This window comes from Carcharhinus amblyrhynchos, chromosome 10 (assembly GCF_965287045.1).
Source record: "Carcharhinus amblyrhynchos chromosome 10, sCarAmb.v2.hapA, whole genome shotgun sequence".
NCBI lineage: Eukaryota > Metazoa > Chordata > Chondrichthyes > Carcharhiniformes > Carcharhinidae > Carcharhinus > Carcharhinus amblyrhynchos.
The window spans coordinates 74,707,762-74,733,442 of record NC_137333.1 but is presented as its reverse complement, the minus strand read 5'-3'; the positions used below and the strand labels follow the sequence as shown (position 1 = coordinate 74,733,442).

Sequence of the window (25,681 nt, the reverse complement as noted above, 5' to 3'; positions counted from 1 at the left end):
GTTGATATATGTACATCCCACATGTTTCTGTCCTCTGTATATTTGGGAGGGAGAAGGAGACAAAAAAATGATGGAATGGCGAACAACAAGAGTTGCTGCAAGAGGCATTGCCTAATTATCCGAGTGGAGAACCAGTTTGTTTGGGGAGGAAAGCTTACTTTTTGGTGGAAACAAGTCATGATCAAGGCAATGGTTTTAAATAAGAACGAGTTATCTGTGGATTAAACAGGGCGGGGGAAACCCTGTCTCAGCACTGATTATGATTCACGCAGATATTTAGGAATTAACCCGAATAATTGCTTTGGTTAGGCTGGAAGTCCAACATGCTTTGAAATTTTAAAATATAAACGCAGGGAACCCTGGATTACAAGGATTACACTAATCTGTACTCCCTGCAATGCTCTTTTATTTTCTATATTCGAATCCATTGTAAACAAACAGGAAAATGACAGGGCAGGGGAATGTGTTCCACTGATAATCCCTTTGAGGTTAGCTGCCTATCAATGGCTAAATTTTTTTTTCCCTGTGTTCTCCCCACTCGCTATTATCCAATAATGATGCGTAGGTCCCATCAGAGACATGGCGCTGCTGCCTGGCGCCAGGGACCCAGCCATTAGCCCTAGAGAAGGGAAGCCGCAGAGAGGCCACTTCTGGAGGACAGGAGCATGCCACTGACTGCCAGCATCAGCAGCACATCTCACCTCGCCGCCGCAACATGTCTTTCCACAGGAAATCCAAAAAAATCCATTCGACAGGAGGTGAGTGGGGAAAATCGGAGTAGGTGGGGCATCTTTCACCTGACAGAGCAGAAATCGATTGAATCGTGATGGCTCACCTTGCAGGCGTCTGTTTTATTTTTGTTAGCATTTGCTTTGGACCGAAGAGGTCGAGCAGTGATGCCTCAGCCCGAGACCCCTTTATTATTATTACTATGCTTGTTATCCTTTTACCGATCACTTTGGTCACGGATTCGCCCAGTGTTTAGAGGTTGGGAGCGTTAGCAGCTGCCGTCCTACCTGCACGTTGCCAGTGACATTCCGCCTGTGTGACAGGCACTCTGATATATAGAAATGCTTTGAAATGGTGCAGTGCGTGAGTACCGGAGATCTCCCTGGTCGGTCTTAAAAATACACGACTTAAATCCACTTCTGCTGCCTTCAGGCCATATACAACAACACCCTCCCCCCACTCTCCATCTGCTGTTACCGTCTGGGTTTCAGTTCCACGCCAGCTTTTTGTTCCTCCTTGCCGCCTACCTGCTTTGTTCGGTGGTGTGGATACAGCGGATCTGTTGTGTCAGCCCATGCCCTAGTTTATGCAGTGTAATAAACTGGTTTGCGTTCTGATTCAAATGTCATCCTACTTCTCGGTCAGCTAATGAACTGGCTTGGTTTTTATCTGCTTCCTAATCATGAAATGCCCCTGGTTTCTATCGCATTTTCATTCGAAACAATCTGAGTGCAGTCCCAGGCTGAACCCCCGTGTCGGAAAATTTAATCACGAGAGGAGAGCGGAGGAACTTGTGCTGCCTATCCTTGAAAGAAGGCAACTGACCGATTTTATAACGGCTTATTCGAAACAGTAAATGTTGTAGAAAAGGTAAATTCGGCGCAGTAGCTCACACCATGTCATGAACAACTGGGGCACAGGTTCAAACTGGCGAAAGGCAAGTTTTGGGCAGGTAGTGGAAAGTTCTTATTGCGAGCAGCTAACATCTAGGTACAGTAATCAAAGCCAAAACTTTGGAGTTATTTTATGTGAAAGGGGTATCGGTTTTTGAGATGGGTGGGGCAGGATGGCATAATGGTCTTTTTCATCTTGTAATGATTGAGTCTTGCTTTGGCGTTTTGTAATATTGCTCCTCAGTGGTGATGGTAAAGATTATTATAATTTCTAATCCAGTAATTAGCAGTTCCATACTTTCAATTAGGAATCATTATACCAAAAATAGTGCTTTCATGAGCCTGGTAATTAGAAGAGGTACTTCAAAATACATGTCAAAGGATTCAATAGTACCATTACCAGTGAGCTGAAATTGCCAACTCAGCTAACTCAGGAAAATTCACATTCTACCCCATTAAATGGTTTTAATTTTTCCTCTGTGGATGTTTATCTCCATTCCCTTTGATTTAGCAGTCACAATATTAATTTTCTTGCAAATTATACATATCAGTTGCTTGCTGCTGGTCTGTGTCTGAATATTAGGGATGATGGTGAGTTATGATGGTTGCAAAGGCAAGAAATGAGCGATGCATCAGTGATATCATCTAATAGATGATTGGTATATAAACCAAAAGTACTGGTAATATTCAGCAATCGGGTAGTTTGTGTGGTGAGAGAAACAAAGCTGATATTTCTGGCTGGTGGCATTTTATCAGAACTGAAAGTTTTACAGATGTAACAGGTTTTAAATAAATCCAGAAGCAGGGAAAGGGATGGTGGTGGGCTGGGGGTGGGGCTATTGGAGAGTATGGGGAGGCAGGAATGGAAGAGCATGTTTGTGTTAGAGTGGAAGTAGGAGTAATTAAATGATAAGAGATAATGGCTCAAGACAAAAAAGGCAATAATGAGACAGATGAAGGAAGAAAAGATGTATCTAGAGAAACTGTAAATGGCAACAGCAGAAACGTTATGAGCACCCAAATGGGAACAAAACTAGGATTTGAAACAGCTTTAGTTATACTTTAATTTCAATATCTTGTGTTTGTTGCATTTTCTTTTGCACTGGGGAGATAAAACACAGTTTGGGAAACTGCTTTGTTGTGCACCTCCATCAGTATGCAATGTGTCCTTGAGTTTCAGTTACCTGCCATCTTAAGCCTCTCCTTGTCCGCCTACGTGGCTCCAATAAAGATCAATGGAAGCTTGGAAAAGCGCATAATCTTTTGATTAGGCACTGCACAACTTTCCAGACTTTGCAGAGTTCAGCTATTTCAGATCACTTACCCTCTCCTCCATTCTTCCCTGCCTCTGAGCTTTCCAAGGACCGACAGCATCTGTAAAAGTTTCCAGTTCTGATGAAAGATCAGATGAAATGTTAACTCAGCTTCTCTTTCTGCTGCCTGATCTGTTGAATATTTCCATAATGTTCAGTTCATCTTTCAAACTTCCAACAATCACAGTACTTTGCCTTTGTAACAAATGACTGGTTGTGCATCATGATGGTGAATTATGCTTTGAATTTTTGGCTGAACAATTTGATTGCCTTCTGATTTTTGTTTGGTTTGATGGGAATGAGAAAGAAAGTTGGATGTAAAATTTCCTGTTTAAATCTTATTGCTGAAGTTTGTTACTTTTTACCAAAAGATTGAGACAGAATGGGGCATTTTACAGGGATATTGCGTGAATTGCCCAGGTACGGATTCTGTGGTGACATATATATCCTTTGACCAATTCTGTTCACAGTAAGTTTTATTGTAAAATCAGAATGAACAGCTTAACTGAAATGTGATTTATCCTCTCTCAAAGAAAAATGTTGATGAATGAGTTTTTTTGCAGAACGAACATGAAGCTGCTCACACAGGCAGGTGATAACATGCCCACTAGCATAAGAGGCAGGTGTTACACTTTTAGAGTACAGAAGCAGGGATGTGTTGTTGCAATTATACAGGACCTTGGTGAGGCCACACCTAGAGAATTGAATGCAGTTTTGATCGTTTCTCAGGAAGGATGTTCTTGCTCTTGACGGATTGCAGCAGAGGTTTACCAGGCTGATTCTAGGAATGGTGAGACTGATGTATGAGGAGAGATTGACTGGATTAGGATTGATTTCGCTGGAGTTCAGACGAATGAGAGGGGAATCTCATAGAGACTTAGAAAATTCTAACAGGACTGGACAGGATAAATACAGGGAGGATATTCCTAGTGGTTGGGGAGTACAGAACCAAGGGTTGCAGCCCATTTAGGACGGAGGTGAGGAGACATTTCTTCACCTGAAATTGCTGTGTCTGTGGAATTCATTACTACAGGAGTAGTTGATGCCAAAGCATTGAATGTATTCAAGAGGCGGCTGGATATAGCACTTTGGGCAAATGGGATCAAAAGTTATGGGGAAAAAGCAGGATTAGGCTATTGAGTTGGATGATTAGCTATGATCATAATGAATAGTGGAACAGGCTTGAAGGGCCAAATGGCCTCCTCTTACTCCTATCTTCAATGTTTCTATTTTTTTAGAAAGTAATAAAATGCATGGGTTTTTACAATCCACTCAGTTTGACTTTGGGTAAAAATATTTAAATCTTTGTCAATGCGAAAAATATGGAGCAACTGGATAGAAACAAAATAAGAGGAAGGTGACCAATCTGTGTTTATGATTATAAGTCCTTGCTAGTCTATCGCGTTTCTTTGAGGGTGTGATGAAATAACTTATTAATGGTAAAGACAGTGCACTTGGATTTCAGTAAAACATTCATGCAGTTATTCTGGAAACGCTGGTAGAGAAAATGGGAATTGCTGAATAATTCTATACATTTATAGATAAGCTTATGTATCTGGGTGACATGGATCAGTATACCTGACTCCAACTTGAGATGCATTTTCAAGATAGTACGGTTAAGTATATTGGTATCTTCATAAAGAAAAGAATGAACCTGTATTTGTGTGACAACTTTTCACAACTTCATAATATCCTAAAGCTGTTCATAGCTGGCAAACTGTCTTTGAAAGTTGTTACCACAGTCGTGTCATGCTTGTTGATTTTTTTCCCCCCCCAAATAACTAAGTTTATTTTAAAAAGTTGTCTCTTGTACTCATTGATTCCTGAAACAGGGAGCTTAAGTGTTTACAAAAGATATTTTGAATGATTCAATTTGTTTGATTTCTTTGATTTAATTGTAGCTGCTTGGTTTTCCTATCTGCTTGCCTTTTGTTTGTTGAAATGGTTTCTACTTGTTGAGTGATATTTCAAATAATTAGCATTGTTTGTTTGGTTTTTTTGCTTTTATGTGATTGTTTTTTGAGTTAGGTAAGCTAACATGATGTGCAAATTGCATATGTCATATTGAGTATTTTGGGCTTTCAAATAAATTCTTTGCTGGTCACTTTTGTCAATGCTTTGTGAATTGTTGATGTGTGATGAGTTAAGAGGAAGCTGGTTAGTGAACTTTTTCATAATAGGATTGAAAGCCATAGGATAGACAATGATGATCAAATACATCCTCACAGCACAATAATTCATAGGTGACTCATAGATGAAATGTTTATAGAAAGGAACTACCAGAAAGTGCTGAATAACATAGAAACATCTTTGTTTTCTTTTATGGAGCAATTTCACAGAGGATAACCTGTACTTCCACTGGAGAATTGTTGGGAGAATTCATGACTAAGCAAATTGTTTGTCAGGCGCTAGCCTTTTCCGATTGCTTTTCTCAACATTCTGTGTGACAGTGTTTTAGCTTGTATTCTCACATGTTCTTCATGTAATTTAAATTTACTATGTCTAACAACAGCAACAGTTTGTCAGACATTGACTTCAAGCAATAGTAATCCAGTTTGAAAATAATTTGGAATGTAGAAATTCCCATTAAGATGTTAAGTTATTGTTTCAACTTCATGGGAGGTTACTGAGGAGCCTACCACATTTAGATGTTCACAAAGCACAGATACTTCATGTTCTCACACCATTTTTTGTCAAGTTGCTCTGCTTTAATGAAATGGATACAAATAGACCGCAAAGTGAAGTATAGAGTATTAAAATGTTAAATTGTAATCTATATTATAGTCTCTGTCTTAAACTAGATGTACTATTTCGTGGAAAATAACCTTTACATGAAAAATACAACAACATGTTGTACCTTTCTTCAAAAGTGGACGATAAGAGATCAATGCATATAGTAATGGATCAAGGAAGAGGGAAGAATCTCAGAGCTAAGTTAATTGGAAAAAAAGACAACTGGGAGAACGTGTTTTTTAGTTTACTGAAGAGAACACAATATTAGGACTAAATAATTTAACTCTTGCTGCAAGCACAGAATTAGTTCAAAGTTAAGGTACCTCAAGTGAGGGCAGAGAATAGAAAAACACTTTGGCTGAAAGTTTACTTGAAAATTCCCTCAAAAAGAGTGGAACTGCCAAACAAGCTCCCTTTCATGTAGTTGAGAAATCTGGCAGTTGGTTTTCCATTACTGTATACTGCAAGCCTACCTTCACTGGTTAATGTAGATGTTGGGATTCTTACAGTTTTACACTCTATTAGAATGGCCGTATCAGCAACCTTGTAAATAGGGCCTGAGCCATTTACTCACCAAGCAAGTTTAATGCTGAAATAAGGTGCACCAAAACCATTCTGTATGTCACGCCTTAGTGGGCCTGAGGCCATCATTTTTGGATCTGAAAAGTACAGAGTCTACCTCAGATTAAAGGTGCCTCAAAAGCTTGAGCCAACAGGTGAAGCTATCTGATTCATTCTGTTGTTACGTTGTAGCACCACAAGTGGTATTCTCCTCTGACAGAATGTTGCCATCAAGCCAAAAAGATCTTCTGTCCAGCAAAGGAATGAGCAATGTGGTATAAGAATTTCAGTGATGTTTGTGGTGGCAGGTATATAGGTTGTATGTTCCAGTGATTAGTGGATTGTATCAAACAGCACATCCCTCTGGCTGTTTACAACCTATGAAGTACTGACCATACCAACCACTCCTTGCTTGCAAAACTCAAAACATGGAATCACATCTAATGTTGGACACTGGACAATCCTGACCATACCAAGAAGCACACTAAGAAGTCTCAAAACACCATGTTAAAGTCCAACAGGTTTATTTGTTAGCACAAACACAAGCTTTTGGAGTGCTGCTCCTTCATCACCTGATGACTTTGGTTTATTGTGTCTCCGCTGGTCCACTGGATTGATAGGACATTAGAAATGTTCAAATGCCCTACTGACTACATTTGTTCCTGTTCTTATGAGATTATGGACCTGTCTTCTGTGCAAAAGAGCTCTCCTGGGTTGAAAATGCTGATTGTAAGTTGATTAAAATTTGTTGGAAGCGGCGTTAGAGAAATTTTGTGCAGAAAGGCCAAAAGGAAATTGAATATGACCTTAGGAGAAAATAACCTTTACATGAAAAATACAACAACATGTTTGTATCTTTCTTCAAAAGTGCCAAGCAATTACCTGCCAAGCAATTTTGATTTTTTTGCAATGCTTTCTTATTTTATAAAATGGCTAACTTAGTCATAAAAACGTAATGAAAGGTTAGTATGGTGAGTGTAGAGATGTGGGTGCTTTGATCACGTGCTTTAAGGGCAGACTTGAGGGAGTTTCTGTTTTCTATCACCAGTTCAGAAAAAAGAGCTGACATTTTGAATCCAGACGACCCTTTGTCAAAGCCCAAATCAGTTTTGACAAAGGGTTGTCTGGCACGCAAAAAGTCAGCTTTTTTTTCTCCTTACAGATGCTGTCAGACCTGCTGAGATTTTTCAGCATTTTCTCTTTTGGTTTCAGATCCCAGCATCCGCAGTAATTTGCTTTTATCCGTTTTCTATCAGTTCAGTTAATGTGATTCCTTTGTATAAAAGAAGAAATAGATCAATTCAAGGATACCATTGAGCATTAGTTTAATGTAGTTGGTAAGAAAGATAATAGAATTCTCACTGTTTTAGCAAAACTCTTAAAAACCAATTGAGTTAGCAAGTATGGATATCAAAAGGGAATGTCCTGTTTGATCAAACTTAGTGAATTTTTTGAATAAGTAATAAAGTGTAAATATGTGTAGTGAAGTAGATGTGTTATGTTTGGATTTCTAGATGTCTATGTAAGGAACCACATGGTAAATTCATAACTAAGCTCAGAATATGCGAGTCAACAATTTTTACTTGTATTACACCTTTAATGCAGTAAAATATTAGCAGAGCTGACCAAAAATGTGGTTAAAGAGAGAGTTTTTAAATAAGAACATAAGAACTAGGAGTAGGCCACCTGGCCCCTCGAGCCTGCTCCACCATTCAATAAGATCATGGCTAACCTTTTTGTGGACTCAGCTCCACTTACCCACTGGCTCACCATAATCCTTAATTCCTTTACTGTTCAAAAATTTATCTCTCCTTGCCGTAAAAACATTCAATGAGGTAACCTGACCTGCTTCACTGGGTAGGGAATTCCACAGATTCGCAACCCTTTGTGTGAAGAAGTTCCTCCTCAACTCAGTCTTAAATCAGATTCCCCTTATTTTGAAGCTATGCCCCCTAGTTCTAATTTCGCCCACCACTGGAAACAATTTCGCTGCTTCCCTTCATCATCTTATGTTTCTATAAGATCTCCCCTCATTCTTCTGAATTCCAGTGATTCTAGTCCCAGTCTACTCAGTCTGTCCTCATAAGTCAACCCTCTCAACTCTGGAATCAACCCAGTGAATCTCCTCTGCACCCCATCCAGTGCCAGTGTATCACTTCTCAAGTAAGGAGACCAAAACTGTACACAGTACTCCAGGTGTGGCCTTAGCAACACTTTATACAGCTGCAACATAATCTCACTGTTTTTAAGCTCCATCCCTCTCGCCATGAGGAACAAAATTCCATTTGCCTTCTTAATTACCTGCTGCACCTGCAAACCAACTCCTTGAGATTCCTACACAAGGACAGTCGGGTCCCTCTGCACAGCAGCATGCTGCAATTTTTTTACCATTTAAATAATAGTTCATTTTGCTGTTATTCCTATCAAAACAGATGATCTCGCATTTACCAACATTGTACTTCATCTGCCAGACCCTCATCCATTCATTTAGACTATCTGTATCCCTTTGCAGATTTTCAGCTTCCTCTGTACACTTTGCTCTGCCACCCATCTTAGTGTCATCTGCGAATTTTGACACACTACACTTGGCCCCCAACTCCAAATCGTGTATGTAAATCGTAAACAATTGCGGTCCCAACACTGATCCCTGAGGCACACCATAAGTCACTGATTGATTGCCAACCAGAAAAATACCCATTTACCCCCACTCTTTGCTTTCTGTTAGTTAACCAATCCTCTATCCGTGCTAATACATAACCCATAACACTGTGCACCTTTATCTTATATAGCAGTCTTTGATGCAGTACCTTGTCAAATGCCTTCTGGAAATCCAGATAAACCATATCCATAGGTTCCCCATTGTCCAATGCACATGTAATGTTCTCAAAGAATTCCATCAAATTAGGCAATCATGACCTTCCCTTCATTAACCCATGCTGCGTCTTACCAATGGGACAATTCCTATCCAGATGTATGTCTCTTTCTTCCTTGATGATAGACGCAAACATTTGAAGAATAGCATCCTAAAGCAAGAGAGAGAGGTTATGGGAGGAATTTTCAAAGTTTAGAGCCAAGACTTGGCAGCATGGCCGCAGACAATGGAATGATTAAAACTGGAGATACGCAAGAGGCCAGAGTTGAGAGACTGCAGAGAACAGGGAAGATTCACGGGCTTGCAGATGGGAAAAGTCCGGCCGAGAATAAGTTTGGAAACGAGCCAGAGCTTTAAAATCATTCCATTCTTTGATGAGGAGCCAATGTAGGTAGGGTTGTGAAATTCAGTGCAAATTATGGCACGTGCAGTAGAGCTTTTGAATGCGTCCAAACTCATGGAGTGGGCAACACTGAAGGCCAGCTCAGAAAGTGTTGGGCTGTTGTTTGATGGTACAGAACTTAATCATTGCCGGAAAAAGATATTTTGTCAAAGCTTTTCATCTTGCACTCATCAGGACAATCGGAACAATATGAATGTCAGGAGAAACAACTTTACACTGTATGAGAGGAGAGTACCGATGAGTTGACAAGTAGATTCTGATTGAGAGAGGCGTTGCCAGGAAAAATGCACCAGTTAATGGTGACAGATAGTTAACCGTGAAGCACTGTTTGAAAGTTTAAGCTTGAGTCTGATTGCTCAACGCATTGCCCTGAGCGATCACTTAGTGAATGACTCAATTATGTTGTTTAGCTCAAACAGGTGCAGTGTGTATACATGTTCTTTCTATCTGCAAAGAACAGAGCCCTGTTTATTAGTATAGGTAGCTTCCAGTACACACTTCTAGTGGGCCACTGAGAGCCCCATAATCTTAAATTAGCAAATTTTTAAGTGTTGGAGGTTAGGTGTAGAGATAACAAAGGCATGATGAGCAATCTATAACTAAGGATGGGTTTGAGACCAGTGATGATACAGTGTGGAAGTAGATGGTTGGTGTTGGAGAAGACATATGGTCAGAAACTGATTAACTAAGATGCAAAGTTTGCTAACAGTCTGGTTCAACCTCAGGCAGGGTCAGGGAGAGCAATGACATTGGTGGCGAGTACTGAAGATGGCAGACTTTGTCCTTCCCAATATTTAGTTGGAAGGAATTTCTACTCATCCAGTACTGGGTGTCAAACAAGCAGCATGACAAATTGGAAACAGTGGAGTGGGTTTCAAATAGTGGTGATGATGTAGAGCTAGCTAGCATTAGCGTAAGGTGGAGATGCTGGCATTGGACTGGGGTGAACACAGTAAGTCGTCTCACAACACTAGGTTAAAGTCCAACAAGTTTATTTGATAGTAAACCCACAAGCTTTCGAGGTTTAAAACAAATAAACTTGTTGGTCTTTAACCTGGTGTTGTGAGACTTCTTACTGTATCATTAGCGTACATATGGAACCTAATGTTTTGCTTCCAAATGATATCACTAAGGGTCAGCAAGTGTTGAGAAATAGATGTTCAAGGATACAAGTTGGGGAGCTCCAAAGAATTCCACAGTAACTTCATTGCAGTGTTAAAGTAAACCTTACATGTGACTAATAAATAAACTTCAAACTTGTCTTGTCATGTTTTTACTGTTCTTCACTGCTATACTGAAGACAGAACGATGGTGGTAATATCACTGGACTAGCAATCCAGAGACCCAGGCTAATACTCTGGGACATGGGTTCAAATCCCATCATGGCAGCTGGTAGAATTTAAATTCAAATAATGAAGGAATCTGGAAAAAAGCTAGTCTTAGTAATAGTGACCAAAAAACTACTGTTAATTGTTATAAAAACCTAACCTCGTTCACTAATGTCATGCAGAGAAGGTGATCTGTCGACCTTATCGGGCCTGGCTTACATGTGATTCCAGACCCACAGCAATGTTTTTAACTGCCCCCAAAATGGGCTAGCAAGCCACTCAAATCTAGGGCAATTAGGGATGGGCAACAAATGCTGGCCTTGCCAGTGAAGCCCACATCCCAGTGGTTAGTACTGCCACCTCAGTGCCAGGAACCCACATTCAATTCCAACCTTGGGTATCTGTCTGTGTGGAGTTTGCACACTCTCGCCGTGTCTGCGTGGGTTTTTGCCAGATGCTTTGGTTTCCTCCCACATTCCAAAGATGTGCGGGTTAGGGTGATTTGCCATGTTAAATTGCTCCTTAGTGTTGGGGGTGGCGGGGTAAATAAGTGGGGATATAGAGAAAGGGTTTGGGTGGGATTGTTGTTGGTGCAGGCTCAATGGGCCAAATGGCCTCTGTCTGCACTGTAGGGATTCTATGAAAGACTACATTATTAAAAAAAGTCAGCTTGCGCTATTTTTAAACATGAAGCTTTTTTCCCAAAAGTTCAGAAGAACACAATTAACAATCTCCTGAATAATAATTTAATCATGAGTCTGTCCTATGTAACTAATTTCCTGGATAGTCTTGGCACAGAATTCTGTGGCGCTGTGACCTCTGCGTACTTCAAAGATAAATTACATCCAAAATCTCACTCTATTTGCAACAAACTGCTTAACAATAGAGCTTTCCATTGTAACTTTGCAGCAAACAAACTTGCAGAACAGCAACAATTACAGAATTATGAAGAATTTTTTTTTACAGGAGTATGAATGTAAATGTTAAGTTTTTAGTTGATGTTTCTATTTGCATTTAACAGTACATATAAATTAAGTGTAACGCAGAGAGAACTAAATTGACCAATTGCAGAAACATGGTAGTTCAGCCTTAACCTCAGAGAATTTGCCATCTTCTTCGTCATTCTGGCCTTTCCACTTTCTCTGCGTTTGAGTTAAAAGAGGGATTACTGTTTGTAGAGAGTCATAGTCTTTACAGAACAGACAGATACCATTTGGCCTATTGTGTTCATGTTGATTCTCTGACGAGGAACATAGTCAATCCCATTCTCTCACTGTATCCTCTGAGCTCTGTGTTTGTTTGCCTCAAGTGTGTATCCAATTTTCCGTAGAAATTATTGAGAATCTCTGCTTCCTGTTGGCAGAGTGTTCCAGGACAATACCATTAGGTAAAAAGTTCTTGCTTACATTCCGCCTGTATCCCTTGCATAAAATGTAAAATCTACGTTGTCTGGTCCTAGTATGGTAAGATAATGGGAATTCCAATTTTTTAATCTACCTTACCTTTACAGATCTCTCCTGAAGTCATCTTTTTTGCAGCAAGGAGAATACCAGCTTTGATTTGGTTTATTATTGTCATGTATTAACATACAGTGAAAAGTATTGTTTCTTGCGCGCTATACAGACAAAACATATTGTTTGTAGAGAAGGAAACGAGAGAGTGCAGAATGTACTGTTACAGTCATAGGTAGGGTGTAGAGAATGATCAACTTAATGCAAGGTAAGTCCATTCAGAAGTCTGACAGCAGCAGGGAAGAAGCTGTTCTTGAGTCGGTTGGTACGTGACTTTAGACTTTTGTATCTTTTTCTCGATGGAAGAAGGTGGAAGAGAGAATGCCCGGGGTGTGTGGGATCCTGAATTATGCTGGCTGCATTGACAACTGTAAACAGAGTCAGTGGATGGGAGACTGGTTTGCATGATGGATTGGGCTACATTCACGACCTTTTGTAGTTTCTTGCGGTCTTGGGCAGAGCAGGAGCGATACCAAGCTGTGATACAACCAGAAAGAACGTGACCTAACAGCTTCTCATTCTTTAACTTGTAGCTAAATTCCCTCATTTTATTAAGGCCATTCAGCTTAGCCTGTTTATGCTGCCTTTCTACAAGCACAACTGAGCTCATCCTACTTGCCTGCCTTTTTTTTCTCAGCAATGCTGCAAAATGTCTTCAGTGTCTCCCCATCTACTCTGTCCTGACCCTCTCGTGCTTTTAATTGCCTCTATCGAATCTCCCCTCAAACTTTTCTTTTTGAAGGAAAAGACTCCCAGCGTTTCCAGTTTGTCTTTGCAGCTTAAGCCGCTCATCCCTTGAGCCATTCTTGTAAATAGTTCCTACTTCTCTCTGCTTCTTTCACATTCTCTCAAGTGTGGTATCAAGAATTGGACACATTAACCCAGTTGAGGCAGAACGAGTGTTTTTGAAAGGTTAATTGTAATCTCCTCTATATCTGTTTTTAAAATCCAGTATCACATATGAGTTATGTGCCTTTCTTAACTTATGGTGCCATAAGTTTTTCGGAGCAGAATTAGGCCATTCGGCCCATTGATTCTGTTCTGCCATTCAATCATGGCTGATACGATTCTCATCCCCATTCTCCTGCCTTCTCCTTATAACCCTTGATCCCCTTATTGATCAAGAACTTATCTATCTCTATCTTAAGATCACTCAATGACCTAGCCATCACAGCCCTTTGTGGCAATGAGTTCCACAGATTCACCACCCTCTGGCTGAAGAAATTCCCCATCTCAGTTTTAAAGGAGCACCCCTTCACTCTGAGTTGTGCCATCGAGTCCTAGTCTGTCCCTCCGGTGAAAACATCCTCTCCACATCCATTCTATCTAGGCCTCTCAGTATTCTGTAAGTTTCAATTAGCCTCCCCCCTCCTCCCCATTGCTTCTAAAACTCTATCAAGTATTGACCCAGACTCCTCAGCTGCTCCTCATATAACAAACGCGTCATTCCTGGGATCATTTTTGTGAACCTCCTCTGGACCCCCCAAGGCTAGCGCATCCTTCGTGCTCACAGTATTCCAAATGGGGTCTGACCAGAGTCTTGCAGAGCCCAAGAATTCTAGCCCTATAGAAATCAATGCTAACATTGAATTTGCCTTCCTAATTGCCAACTGAACCTGCATGCTAACCTTAAGAGAGTCCTGAACTAGGACTCTGAGGTCCCTTTGTGCTTCAGATTTCCGAAGCCTTTCCCCATTTAGAAATAATCTACACCTCTATTCTTCTTACCGAAGTGCATAACCTTACACTTTCCCACATTGTATTCCATCTGCCTCTTCTTTACCCATTCTCCTAGCCTGTCTAAGTCATTCTGCTGCCTCCCCACTTCCTCAGCACTACCTGTCCCACTACATATCTTTGTATCATTTGCAAATTTAGCAACCATGCCCTCAGTTCCATCTTCCATTAATGTATATCATGAAACATCGTGGTCTCAACACTACTCATCAGTTGCTGAAAAGGACCCCCTTATACCCACCCTCTGCCTTCTGTCTGTCAGCCAGTCTTCTATCCATGCCAACACCTTGCCTCTAACATTATTGGTTCTTAACTTATTTAGCAGCCTCCTGTAAGGCACCTTGTCAAAGGCTTTCTGGAAATCCAAATAAATTATGTTAACTGGCTGTCTCTTGTCCAACTTCTTTATTACCTCTTCAAAGAATTCGAACTGGTTTATCAGACATGACGAAGCTATGCTGACTCTGCCTTATTTTACCATGCATTTCCAAGTACTCCGCAATTTCATTCTTAATAATGGACTCCAAGGTCTTACCCACGAATGAGGTCAGGCTAACTGGCCTATAATTTCCCATCTTTGGCCTCCCTCCCTCCCTTAAACAGGGGTGTTACATTAACCTTTTTCCAGCCCTCTGGGACCTTCCCTGATTCCAGTGATTTCTAAAAGAGCACCACCAATGTCTCCACAATCTCCTCAGCTATCACTTTCTGAACCCTGGGGTATCATTCATCTTGTCCAGGTGATTTATCCACCTTCAGGCCTTTCATCTTTCCTAGTACCTTCTCCTTTGTGATGGCCATTACGTTTACCTCTGCCCCCTTCCTCTCTTGAAGCTCTGACATGTTACTGGTGTCTTCCATCATGAAGACTGGTGCAAAGTACCATTCAGTTCCTCTGCCATTTTGTTGTTCCCCATTACTACTTCTCCAGCTTCACTTGGGAGTGGTCCATTGTCCATTCATGCCACACTTATCTTTTATATGTCTAAAAAATCTCTTGCAATCTTCTTTTATATTGCTAGTTATCTTACCTCATATTTCATCTTCTCCACCCTTATTTTGTTTTAAGTTGTCTACAGTTTGCTTTTAAAGGCTTCGCAGTCCTCTGGTTTCCCACATTACTGTCCTCATGGTATTCTCTTTCCTTTGCTTTTGTGCTATCCTTGACTTCCTTTGTCAGTCATGATTGCCTCATCCTCTTTTAACATGTTTCCTCTTCCTTGGTATGAAATTATGTTGTACCTTCTGAATTATCACCAAAAGCTCCTGCAAGTCTTTCCGACTGGCTCCCTTTCCAGTCAAACCTGGCCAGCTCCTCCTTGTAGTTTCCTTTACTCAATTGTAGCACCATTTATATCTGATTCCAGCGCCACCCCCTCAAACTGCAGGGTGAATTCTATCATATTGTGGTCACTTTTTCCTAGGGGTTCCCTGATCAAGTCTGCCTCATTACACATTAGCAGATCCAGAAGTGTTTGTTCCCTAGTGGGGTCTAGCACAATCTCCTCCAAAAAAAGTCCTGTAGACATTCTGCAAATTCTTTATCTTGGGGTCTGCTACTAACTTAATTTTACCAATCCATGCAGCATATTGAAATCCCTCATGATTACTGCAATATTGCCTGTCTTACATGCCTTTTCTATCTCCTGATTTATTTTCTGTTTGACATCCTAAGTACTGCTAGTGGGCCTGTACATAACCCCCATCAAGGTCTTTTTCCCTTTGCAATTCCTGACTGCTACCCACACAGACTTTATGCCATCCGACCCTATATCACTTCTTGCTAATGATTTAATTTTGTTTCTTAGTGACAAGGCAGCGCCGCCTCTTCTAACCATCTGCCTGTCCTTTCGATAGGACACATCCTTGGATATTCAGATGCCACTTCTGATCCGCTTGAAGCCATGTCTCTGTGATGTCCACAACATCGTACCCTCCAATTACCGTGTGTTCTTCCAGCTCATTTACCTTGTTCCGTATACTGCATGCATTGAGGTACAGTACCCTCAGTGCTGTATTGACTGCACCTCTTCCCAGCACAATCTGCAACTTCATGGCCCGACATATTCCCCACTCAATAATGACCATCAAACCAGGAGATCAATCCTGGTTCAATGTAGAGTGTGGGAGGGCATGCCAGGAGTAGCACCAGGCATATCTAAAAATGAGGTATCAACCTGGTGAAGCTACCAAACAAGACTATTTGCATGCCAAATGGCAAGAACAGCAAGTGATAGACAGAGCTAAGCAATCCTGCAAACCATGGATCAGGTCTAAGCTCTGCAATCCTTCCACATCCAGTCAAGAATGGTAGTGGACAATTAGACAACTCACTGGAGAAGGAAACGCACAAATATCCCCATCTTAAATGATGGCGGAGCCCAGCACATCAGTGCAAAAGATAAGGCTGAAGTATTCGCAGCAATCTTCAGCCAGAAGTGCTGAGTGGATGATCCATCTCGGCTCCCCTAGTGGTCCCGGAATCACAGATGCCAATTCGATTCGATTCACTTCACATGACGCCAAAAAATAGTTGGAGGCACTGGATATTGCAAAGGCAATAGTACTGAAGACATGTGCTCCAGAACTTGCCGCTCCCCTAGCTAAGCTCTTCCTGTACAGTTAGAACAGTGGTATCTGCCCATCAATGTGGAAAATTGCCCAAGTATGTCCTGTACACACAAAGCAGGACAAATCCAACCCGACCAATTACTGCCCAGTCAGTTTGCTCTTGATCATCATAAAGTGACGGAAGGAGTCATCAACAGTGCTATCAAGCAGCATCTGTTCAGCAATAACCTGTTCGGTGACGCCCAGTTTGCACTTTGCATGGTCAGTCAGCTCCTGACCTCATTATAACCTTGGTTCAAACATGGATGCAAGAACTGAATTCCAGAGGTGAAGTGAAAGTGACAGCCCTTGACATCAAAGCCACATTCAACCAAGTATTCGCCAACCATGCTCAAGTGTGCACTAGCATATACGGCATGGGGGTGGGGGGACCAGGACAAGTTGTTGGTGATCTGGACACCTAAAATCTTGAAGCTCTCGACCTTTCCTACTTCTTTCCTGTTGATGTAGGCAGGGACATGTTCTCCTTTAAGCTTCCTGAAGTCTACGTCATGAATTTGTTGTGCTGCTGGCCCAACATCCAGGATTGGATGAGGGCCACCACAATAAACAGTATCCCTAGCATCAAATAGGATGCAATTTGTGACTTTAATTAGAGCCGTTTCAATGTTGTGAAACCTGATTAGGGCCATTTAGGTGTTGTGAAATCTGATAAGACAGGTTCAAGTGTATTGTGTTTGCAGAAAGACAGGCAAAAATTTGGAAAACATCAACACATAATAGATTTGAGGGAGGAAAGGGAAATTAGAGACATGTTCAAGGAGTCAAAGATTATTTTTTGGGAAGTGACAACAGTAGTTTTGAAAGGAAGGGGAACAGAACCAGAAGAGAGAGAATCAGTTACAATGTCCGCTAGCATGAGGAAGAGAAGTTGGGGGGCCAGCAGTTTAATGGGATATCGTCACGACAGTTTGAGCAGGTCTCATGGATAAAATAAGTTCAGAGCATAGGGAAGATTGGATGGAAAACTGGAGAAAGATGTGCAATCAGTCCACAGGCAGATAGAGACATTTAGGGAAGCTTGGTTGGACTTGTTAGCAAAGGGAAACACAAGGAAAATGCACAGTAAAGGCAGCTGATCAGATGGTTACAATCTCAGTAATAAAGAAATGCAAGTTAATCGTTCTTGTTACAGGTAAAAATAGAAGACCAAAGAGAGAGGTTTAAGTTGACTCTCTGTCTAAAAGCAGCCTGTGCTCGTCACTATATTCTAAATGATGCTTGAGTAATGACCAGAGGAGAATCAATCCCAGTTGCACTTCATGTGGTCTATCCAGATTGGGCAATTAATGGCTAAATTATTTGTGCAACTAAAAGGTGAAGACTACATCATAAAATTCAGGAATTTGATCGTTTAATATATGAAAGCCAGTAAAAGCAACTTGCATTTATATAGTGCTTTCAGTACAGTAAAGTATTTTCAAGAAATGAAATTGAGTAGCAGTGGGAGTTTAGAGCTGCTGGCCCAACGTCCTGGATTTTGAGCCAGCAGCATGACAAATTCGTGACATCGATTTCAGGAAGCATAAAGGAGAACATGCCCCTGTCTACATCAACAGGAGGGAAGTAGAAAGAGTCAAGAGCTTCAAGATTTTTGGTGTCCGGATCACCAACAACCTGTCCTGGTCCCCGCCCATGCCGATGCTATAGTTAAGAAAGCCTACCAATGCTTCTACTTTCTCAGAAGACTAAGGAAATTTGATACGTCAGTTACGACTCTCACCAACTTTTACAGATGCACCACAGAAAGCATTCTTTCTGGTTGTATCACAGCTTGGTATGGCTCCTGCTCTGCCCAAGACCACAAGGAACTACAAAAGGTTGTGAATATAGCCCAATCCATCACGCAAACCAGCCTCCCATCCATTGACTCTGTCTACATTTCCTGTTGCCTTGGCAAAGCAGCCAGCATAATTAAAGACCCCACAATCCCAGACATTGTCTCTTTCATCTTTTTCCTTCAGGAAAAAGATACAAAAGTTTGAGGTCATTTACCAACTGACTCAAGAGCAGCTTCTTCCCTGCTGCTGTCAGACTTTTGAATGGACTTACCTTGCATTAAGTTGATCTTTGTCCACATTCTATGACTGTAAGGCTACAATCTGCTTTCTCTCATTTCCTTCTCTATGAATAGTATGTTTTGCCTGTATAGCGCACAAGAAACAATACTTTTCAGCCAAGGTATAGAGGTTTTCATTTCACCTTTGTGAACTTGATTCATTTCTAGAACACAGATCTGACAGAATATTTTGTGCTACATGATCACAGGATATTTGTTCATTAATGCAGAAGCAAAATAATGCAGATATTGGAAATCTAAAATAAAACAGAAAATGCTGGGAATTTTCAGCAGATCTATGGAGAGAGAAACAATTAACTTTTCAGGTCTGTAACCTTCCATCCAAATTCTGCACATTTAGTTGTAGTTAGTTCCGTTAGTTTATTAATATTTACTTCGGTAGGAAGGGATGGAATATGTGCGCTTGGTTGGATTAGGAACCTGGCTGCCTCGTGAATGCTTCTTGATGACTCTAGTTCATAAAGTTAATAAGGGGAAAGCTGTTATTCCTGAAGTTATGTTTAGCATGAGGTTTACTTAGTTGACAGTTATATCTTCTCATTTTTCTTGGTGGAGCAGTGATAACTTCTCTGCACCAATTTCCTTCATGAGTTTAAAAACTTGAGCTTCTGTCCAATGAGAGACAGTTTAGCCTCTTCACTCTTTCTCTATAAGAGGGCTGATTTTTAGCGAGACGATACCTTACTTCAGAGCGTTCTGGGAACATTTCTTCAGTCTTTTTTTGTAGGTACAATAATGAACATTGGTTACAGTATATCATGTGCTTTCATTTATGATTTATGAACTCTCACCATCATTGTGATTTGTGGATACTTTGACTTTGTAGTTCCTCTGGTAAATTATAATTGTGTACTGTGGTAATGCTTGGGTGTTAGATCAAACAAAGTCCTTGTTTCTACACATCTTAAGCTGATCTTAGCTGTGGTAGGACAAGGTGTTGGAATAAGGGTTCCACGATGGAGAATAGAGGAATTAGAGAGAAAGACATTTGTTGGTTGTCTTGGTTATAGTGGGCAGTGACGTGTGATATTGGCATACCAGGAAGAGCTTTTATTTATACTGTGTTTATCACATCTTCAGGGCATCCTAGTACTTCACTGAACGTAGAATATACAGGAAACAGAGGCTGACAAATATATGTTTTTTATCGTAACTGTTTATTATGTTTTCAAAAAAAAATAACCGTAAGGAACCACAAAAGGTCATGAATGTAGCCCAATCCATCATGCAAACCGATCTCCCATCCATTGACTCTGTTTACACTTCCCATTGCTTCGGAAAAGCAGCCGGCATAACTAAGGGCGCCACGCACCCTGGACATTCTCTCTTTCATCTTCTTCCATCAGGAAAAAGATACAAATGTCTGAGGACACATACCAACCAACTCGAGAACAGCTTCTTCCCAGCTGCTTTTTGAATGGACCTCCCTTGCACTAATTTGATGTTTCTGTACACCCTAGCTATTACTGTAAATCTAGATTCTGCACTCTCTCCTTTTCTATGAACAGTATGCTTTGTCTGTATGGCATGCAAGAAACAATTCTTGTCACTGTATATCAATACATGTGACAATAAATCAAAACAAACAATTTTAATAAGGAAATAATAGCTTCCATATATTGGGTCAAGCTCCTTGAGTTTTTCTACAGTTAAGTGTTTTCCATTACAAATCCATTTGTGTATATATTGTGTGGTGTAACATAAATATTTAACAGCAAATTACTCAACTCAGTAAAGAAAGCATTATAAATGCATGTTGTTCTGGCTAACGAGTGACTGTTGATTATCTTAAACTGTGATGTACAATGTGACGCTTGTTCCTGTCGTCGTAGATATTTGGTTGATATTTAGTACTTAACATTGTATTACTTCTGCCAAAAGTGAACGGGTTAAATGTTAATTTGAATCAATATTGTTTGTTAAATTCATTTGGATAATAAATGCCATTTCATTGGTGGTTTGTGCACCCTCCAACTGCCTGTTCTGACATCACTTGAATGAGTGAAATTTCCTCCAGCTTAATGTTGACACGGTGGAAGTGGTTCATTTTAGTTTCTGTTGGTACATATGGGCTGGAATTCTCCAATCTCACCTGCCATAGGAATTGAAGCGGGTGGATGGGCGGACCATGCAAAGCTCATTGACCTCGGGTGGGATTCCCTGGTTTTGAGGCGAGCATAGGGCGGGATTCTTGGGCTTTGACTTGCACTGTTATCCTCTGAATATTGTGAGTCCTCTAAATGTTGTGCCCAGTTCCCTTTATCTTGCCAATGACTCTTTGTTTTTGAAATCTCATTTAAGCCTTTATCTTTGGTTATGGTCATAAAATCCCTACAGTGCAGAAGGAGGCTATTTGGCGCATGGAGTCTGCACTGACAACAATCCCACTTAAGCCCTTTCCCAGTAACCCTACATATTTACTATGCTATCCCTCTCACCCAAGCATCCCTGGGCACTAAAGGGCAATTTATCATTGCCAGTGCACCTAACCCGCACATCTTTGGACTGTGGGAGGAAACCGGAGCACCCAGAGGAAACCCACGCAGACACGGGGAAAACGTGCAAACTCTACACAGACAGTGACCCAAGCCAGGAATCAAACCCAGGTCTCTGGAGCTGTGAGGCAGCAGTGTTAAACACTCCCAGGTGGTGGAGTTCTCGGGTATTTGCTGCTCTTGTTCTTCTGGATGGTAATGGTCAAGGGTTTGGAAGGTGCTGCCGAAGGAACCTTTGGTGAGTTTCTGCTGTGCATCTTGTGGATGGCTTACACAGCTGCCACTGTTTGTCGGTGGTAGAGAGATTGAATATTTATGGAAGGGGTAGCAACTAAGCAGGCTGCTTTGTCCTGCATGATGTCAAGCTTCTTGAGTGTTGCTGGAGCTGCAGTCATCCAGGCAAGTGGGGAGTATTCCATTGCACTCCTGATTTGTGCCTTGTAGATGGTGGACAGGATTCCTAGCCTTCGATCAGTGGATGTCTTAAAGCACTTTACACCCAATCAAGTAGTTTTAAAATGTAGTTACTGTTGTAGGAAATGCAGAATACAATATATACATAGCAGATGCTTACAAAACAGCAATATGGTAATGACCAGATAATCTGATTTTGGGGTGCTAAGGGATAAATATTGGCGAGCATACCGAAGATGATATTCTGACTCATTTTGGAAAAAGTGCCTTCAGATCTTTTAATGGACAGCTGAGACTTCTGTTTGAAATCTCATTTTAAAGACCATTCCTGTTGATAGAGCAATCCTTCTTCAGCCCTGCACTGGAGTATCGGCTTTGAACACGTTTCTAGCACTAACCATTTTCTTTCTTTTTTGTCCATTTCCAGTGTATGTTTTCTCAGCGGTCGCTGAACAAAAGGGCACACTAAAGGGTTTGAATGGCTTGTTCTTTATCTTTGCTCAAAGAATAGTTCTGAGTAGTTCAAATAAAGCTAGAATGTATGGTATTTCTATAGTGTCATCAGATTCTATTAGCAATGAGGGTAGAATGGTCAGATGAATTACGTGGGTGGCTTTTGTTTTGGGAGGAAGAAGAATTCACCCACTTTTTATATTGATCTTTAAAATGTTAACCTAAATTGGAGGCCAGATCTGGGTTTTCACTAAACATGTTTCTTGGTAACATGTCTGACATATGTAATAATCCTTTTGCCTGGAGTGCAAAAGGGAAATCATTGTTATTTGTGAATTTGCTTAGACAGCGGATACATTAATGCATTTTTGCAAAGCTCTGCAAATGTTACGAGATCATTTGACAGCTCAGAACAATGAATAAACTGTCAGCGATACTGGTGAAAAATTTACCATTTTCCATTGCAAGTGTTGGTTCTGCAAAGCCTGTTTTACTGCCTGCAATGTTGATTAAACTATACATTGCTACACCATGATATTCTTTGGCCGGAATGAACATAAATATAGACAACATGACTATTAACGTAATTAGAGCGCCAGAATTATGCAGCACCAGAGAACTGATTCAGTAAATGAAGTACTGTATGTAATGGAAATGGTGTAGCTATTTTACCCAAAAACGTCATGAAAAGAAATGAGAGAAATGGCATGTGGGGTTGTTTTTGATGGTGTTAATTTCAGGAGGAAAGTGCCACGTTGTCAGAAGAGTTCTTTGAATTAAATTAGTTTTTCTCCCACCTTTCAAATTGGAAGTTATGTATCCCTACCCTAACTAATATCTGAACCTTGTTCTCTGCATCCCACAATTTTAAGTTTATTTATTAGCGTCACAAGTAGGCTTATGTTAACATTGCAATGAAGTTGCTATGAAAATCCCTTAATTGCCACATTCTGGCACCTGTTCGGGTACACCTGAGGGAGAATTTAGCATCTAACCAGCACATCTTTTGGACTGAGAGGAAACTGGAGCACCTGGAGGAAACCCACACAGGGACGGGGAAAATGTGCAGACTCCGCATAGACAGTGACCCAATCTGGGACTCGAACTCAGGTCTCTGGCAATGTGAGGCAACAGAGCTAACCACTATGCCACCATATGATGCTGAAGCCTGTTTCCGACCTGACTCTCTTAGAGGAAGGAGTGTTTTTGGCTGGTGACTCACCGTTGTTACCAGCAACACCAACAAGTTTGTGAAATATCAACCCTGAAGTTTTTCTGAGTGTGTTAACCAGACAAAACATGATCATATTGCTGTTGTCTGCTTGGATTGGATTCTTTATAATGTACTTTTGGAAGAATTGCTCAACTTTCAAAATCAACCTTGCAAATATGTGGTAAAGCAAAGAAAAGATCCACTATCATAGAATTCCTACTGTGCAGAAAAGGCCATTCAGTTCATCAAGTTGGCAGCAACTCACTGACAGATTGTCTTACCCAGGCCCTCTCCCCCGCTCTATCCCTGTAATCCCACACATTTACCTTGGCTAATCCCATTTAACCCACTAATTGGGACAGAAGAAGAGATTTCAAATTTCAGTAATATGCTGCCTTCCGACATTGTCAGAACACTACTTCGAGTCCTGCAACAGAGCAGCACTTAACAGACGTGAAAATGTGGAACAAAGATTAATTGGGCTTTCAAGTTTACCATACTATCATGGTGAAATATTTGCACACCATGACTTTCAACAGGTTTCCCCCAGCACAACAACCAGGCAACCATGCAGTTTCTTCACAGAGAGGCAATAAGCCAGAGGAAAAACCTGATGCTGCTTACATTCTCTTTGGATCCCTGAACAGTGATTATACAAGTTCTTGGATTCTTTCATCTCCTGTAAATCTCTTTGGACAGTAAATGTTAATATATATACCCTTTATTGATCTATTGAATTAAGCAAAATCCTCCATTTAATTCCTCTCGATGATGTGGTATCCCGTGTTTAGTTTGCAACTAATTTTAACAACCAGTTGACTTCTAATAGTGTTACTCATTCTTACTCTAACACACGCTGCTGTGACAGAATAATTGTGAACCCAGATTGCCCCTACAAGATCACAACTTGGGTACTCCCTATGGTGATGTGGCCTTAAGGTCCATCAGAATTTGATTGCTACGTGCAGAACAATGCTTTTGGGGTTCTAACTTGTTTCAAATTTTCATCTCTCGTAAGACAATCATATTCATTTCTTAAAATAATTTTGATTTCTTAGAGTGCAAGTGATATTTGGAAAACTTTTATATAATCTACTAGATCTCATATAATCATGTGCTTGGTATGGTAGAGGTACAGAAATGGAAGTTGATATTTATTGAAGGGTTAGTTTAAAAGTTAGCTGGAGAATTTTTTTTTAGCTAAGATTGGAATTGATAACTGGCATTAATGCTCGTAAAAAGATTCAAATGAGTGAATACTCAGTGGAATAAGTTAGATTTAGGTAAAGCAGTTTAGATTGGGTTGTCCTTTATTAGTTCTGGGAGTAAAACTTTTATTTCGGAAATGCACATGATCGTTAATGCCAATCACACATCTGTTGATTTTGCTTCTTCATTTGTAACCAAGGTTCAGGTGCTAGTTTTTAATGTGAAGGTAGTCCTTCATTGCAAAATAAGTTTGGCTTGTCAATATTAATGGCTACATAAGTATATATAGTAGAGTTTTCTAAAATTCCAATCAAGTTCTTGTCCATTCGCTTTTGAAAGGAAATATCTATTGAATGAAATTAAAATAAAAATGCCGGATGTGCAGTGTACACAAGGCAATCAGCATCTAAAAAGAGAAAAAAAGAGCCTATGACGTTTCTCATGTTCTCTCCTAACATTGTTAGTTTCCATTTTATTTTATGTTGTATTCTGTAACACTTGGAAGATAAAATGAACATTGCAGGTGTTTTATTTATATTTATGTAATAGTAAACATTATCTTGCATTGCATTAATGTCTAATTATATTTATCCTATGCAACTTTTGTATTTTATAAGTCCTTTTTTTAGCCTCATGATCTGCAGTCATGTGAAGACTGATTAATGTCAAGCATGGAGAAAGTATATAAAAGTATTCTTGTGAGTTCTGATAATAGATCAAATGAAAACTAAAATCCTGCTTGAGGAAGGTGGTATAGAAGAAATAAAGGTGAAAGCATCAAATGAACTGATTGAACACAAATTGTTAATAAAAAATCTTATTTTGAAGACTAATAAGACTAAGGTATTTTAGAAGAAAATCAATTAATTATACATGTAAGTTTTTGGCAGGCATTGTTAATTTTTAATTTTAAAAGTTAGAGACTGTGTCTCCCAAAACCTCTGATCTGTGATTAACATCTCCCTATCTCACATAGTAGTGTCCAAGATACTATTTCAGTCCAGTAAATTACTTACTGCGAGAAAGGATAACTGATAATCTTTGGATCATGCAATTCAGCCTCTTAGTTTCAGGGAAGTAGGTCAGCAACCTGGCTAAGGTTAATT

At 40.3% G+C, this 25,681-nt stretch overlaps 1 protein-coding gene across 3 annotated transcripts in view; it reads left to right on the top strand.

Moving 5' to 3' along the window:
• The first annotated feature begins 377 nt into the window (after positions 1–377).
• Positions 378–25,681, top strand: part of atp8a2 (ATPase phospholipid transporting 8A2) — a 443,947-nt gene continuing 418,643 nt past the window's right edge. For 2 of the 3 annotated variants that reach the window (XM_080197362.1, XM_080197361.1), the window contains exon 1: positions 378–758. In XM_080197362.1, the coding sequence (XP_080053488.1) occupies positions 716–758 (43 nt within the window). In that variant the 5' untranslated portion in view covers positions 378–715. Of the gene's footprint in view, positions 759–1,311; positions 1,600–25,681 lie in introns of those variants that run through there. The other variant, XM_080197363.1, reaches the window with a different exon arrangement.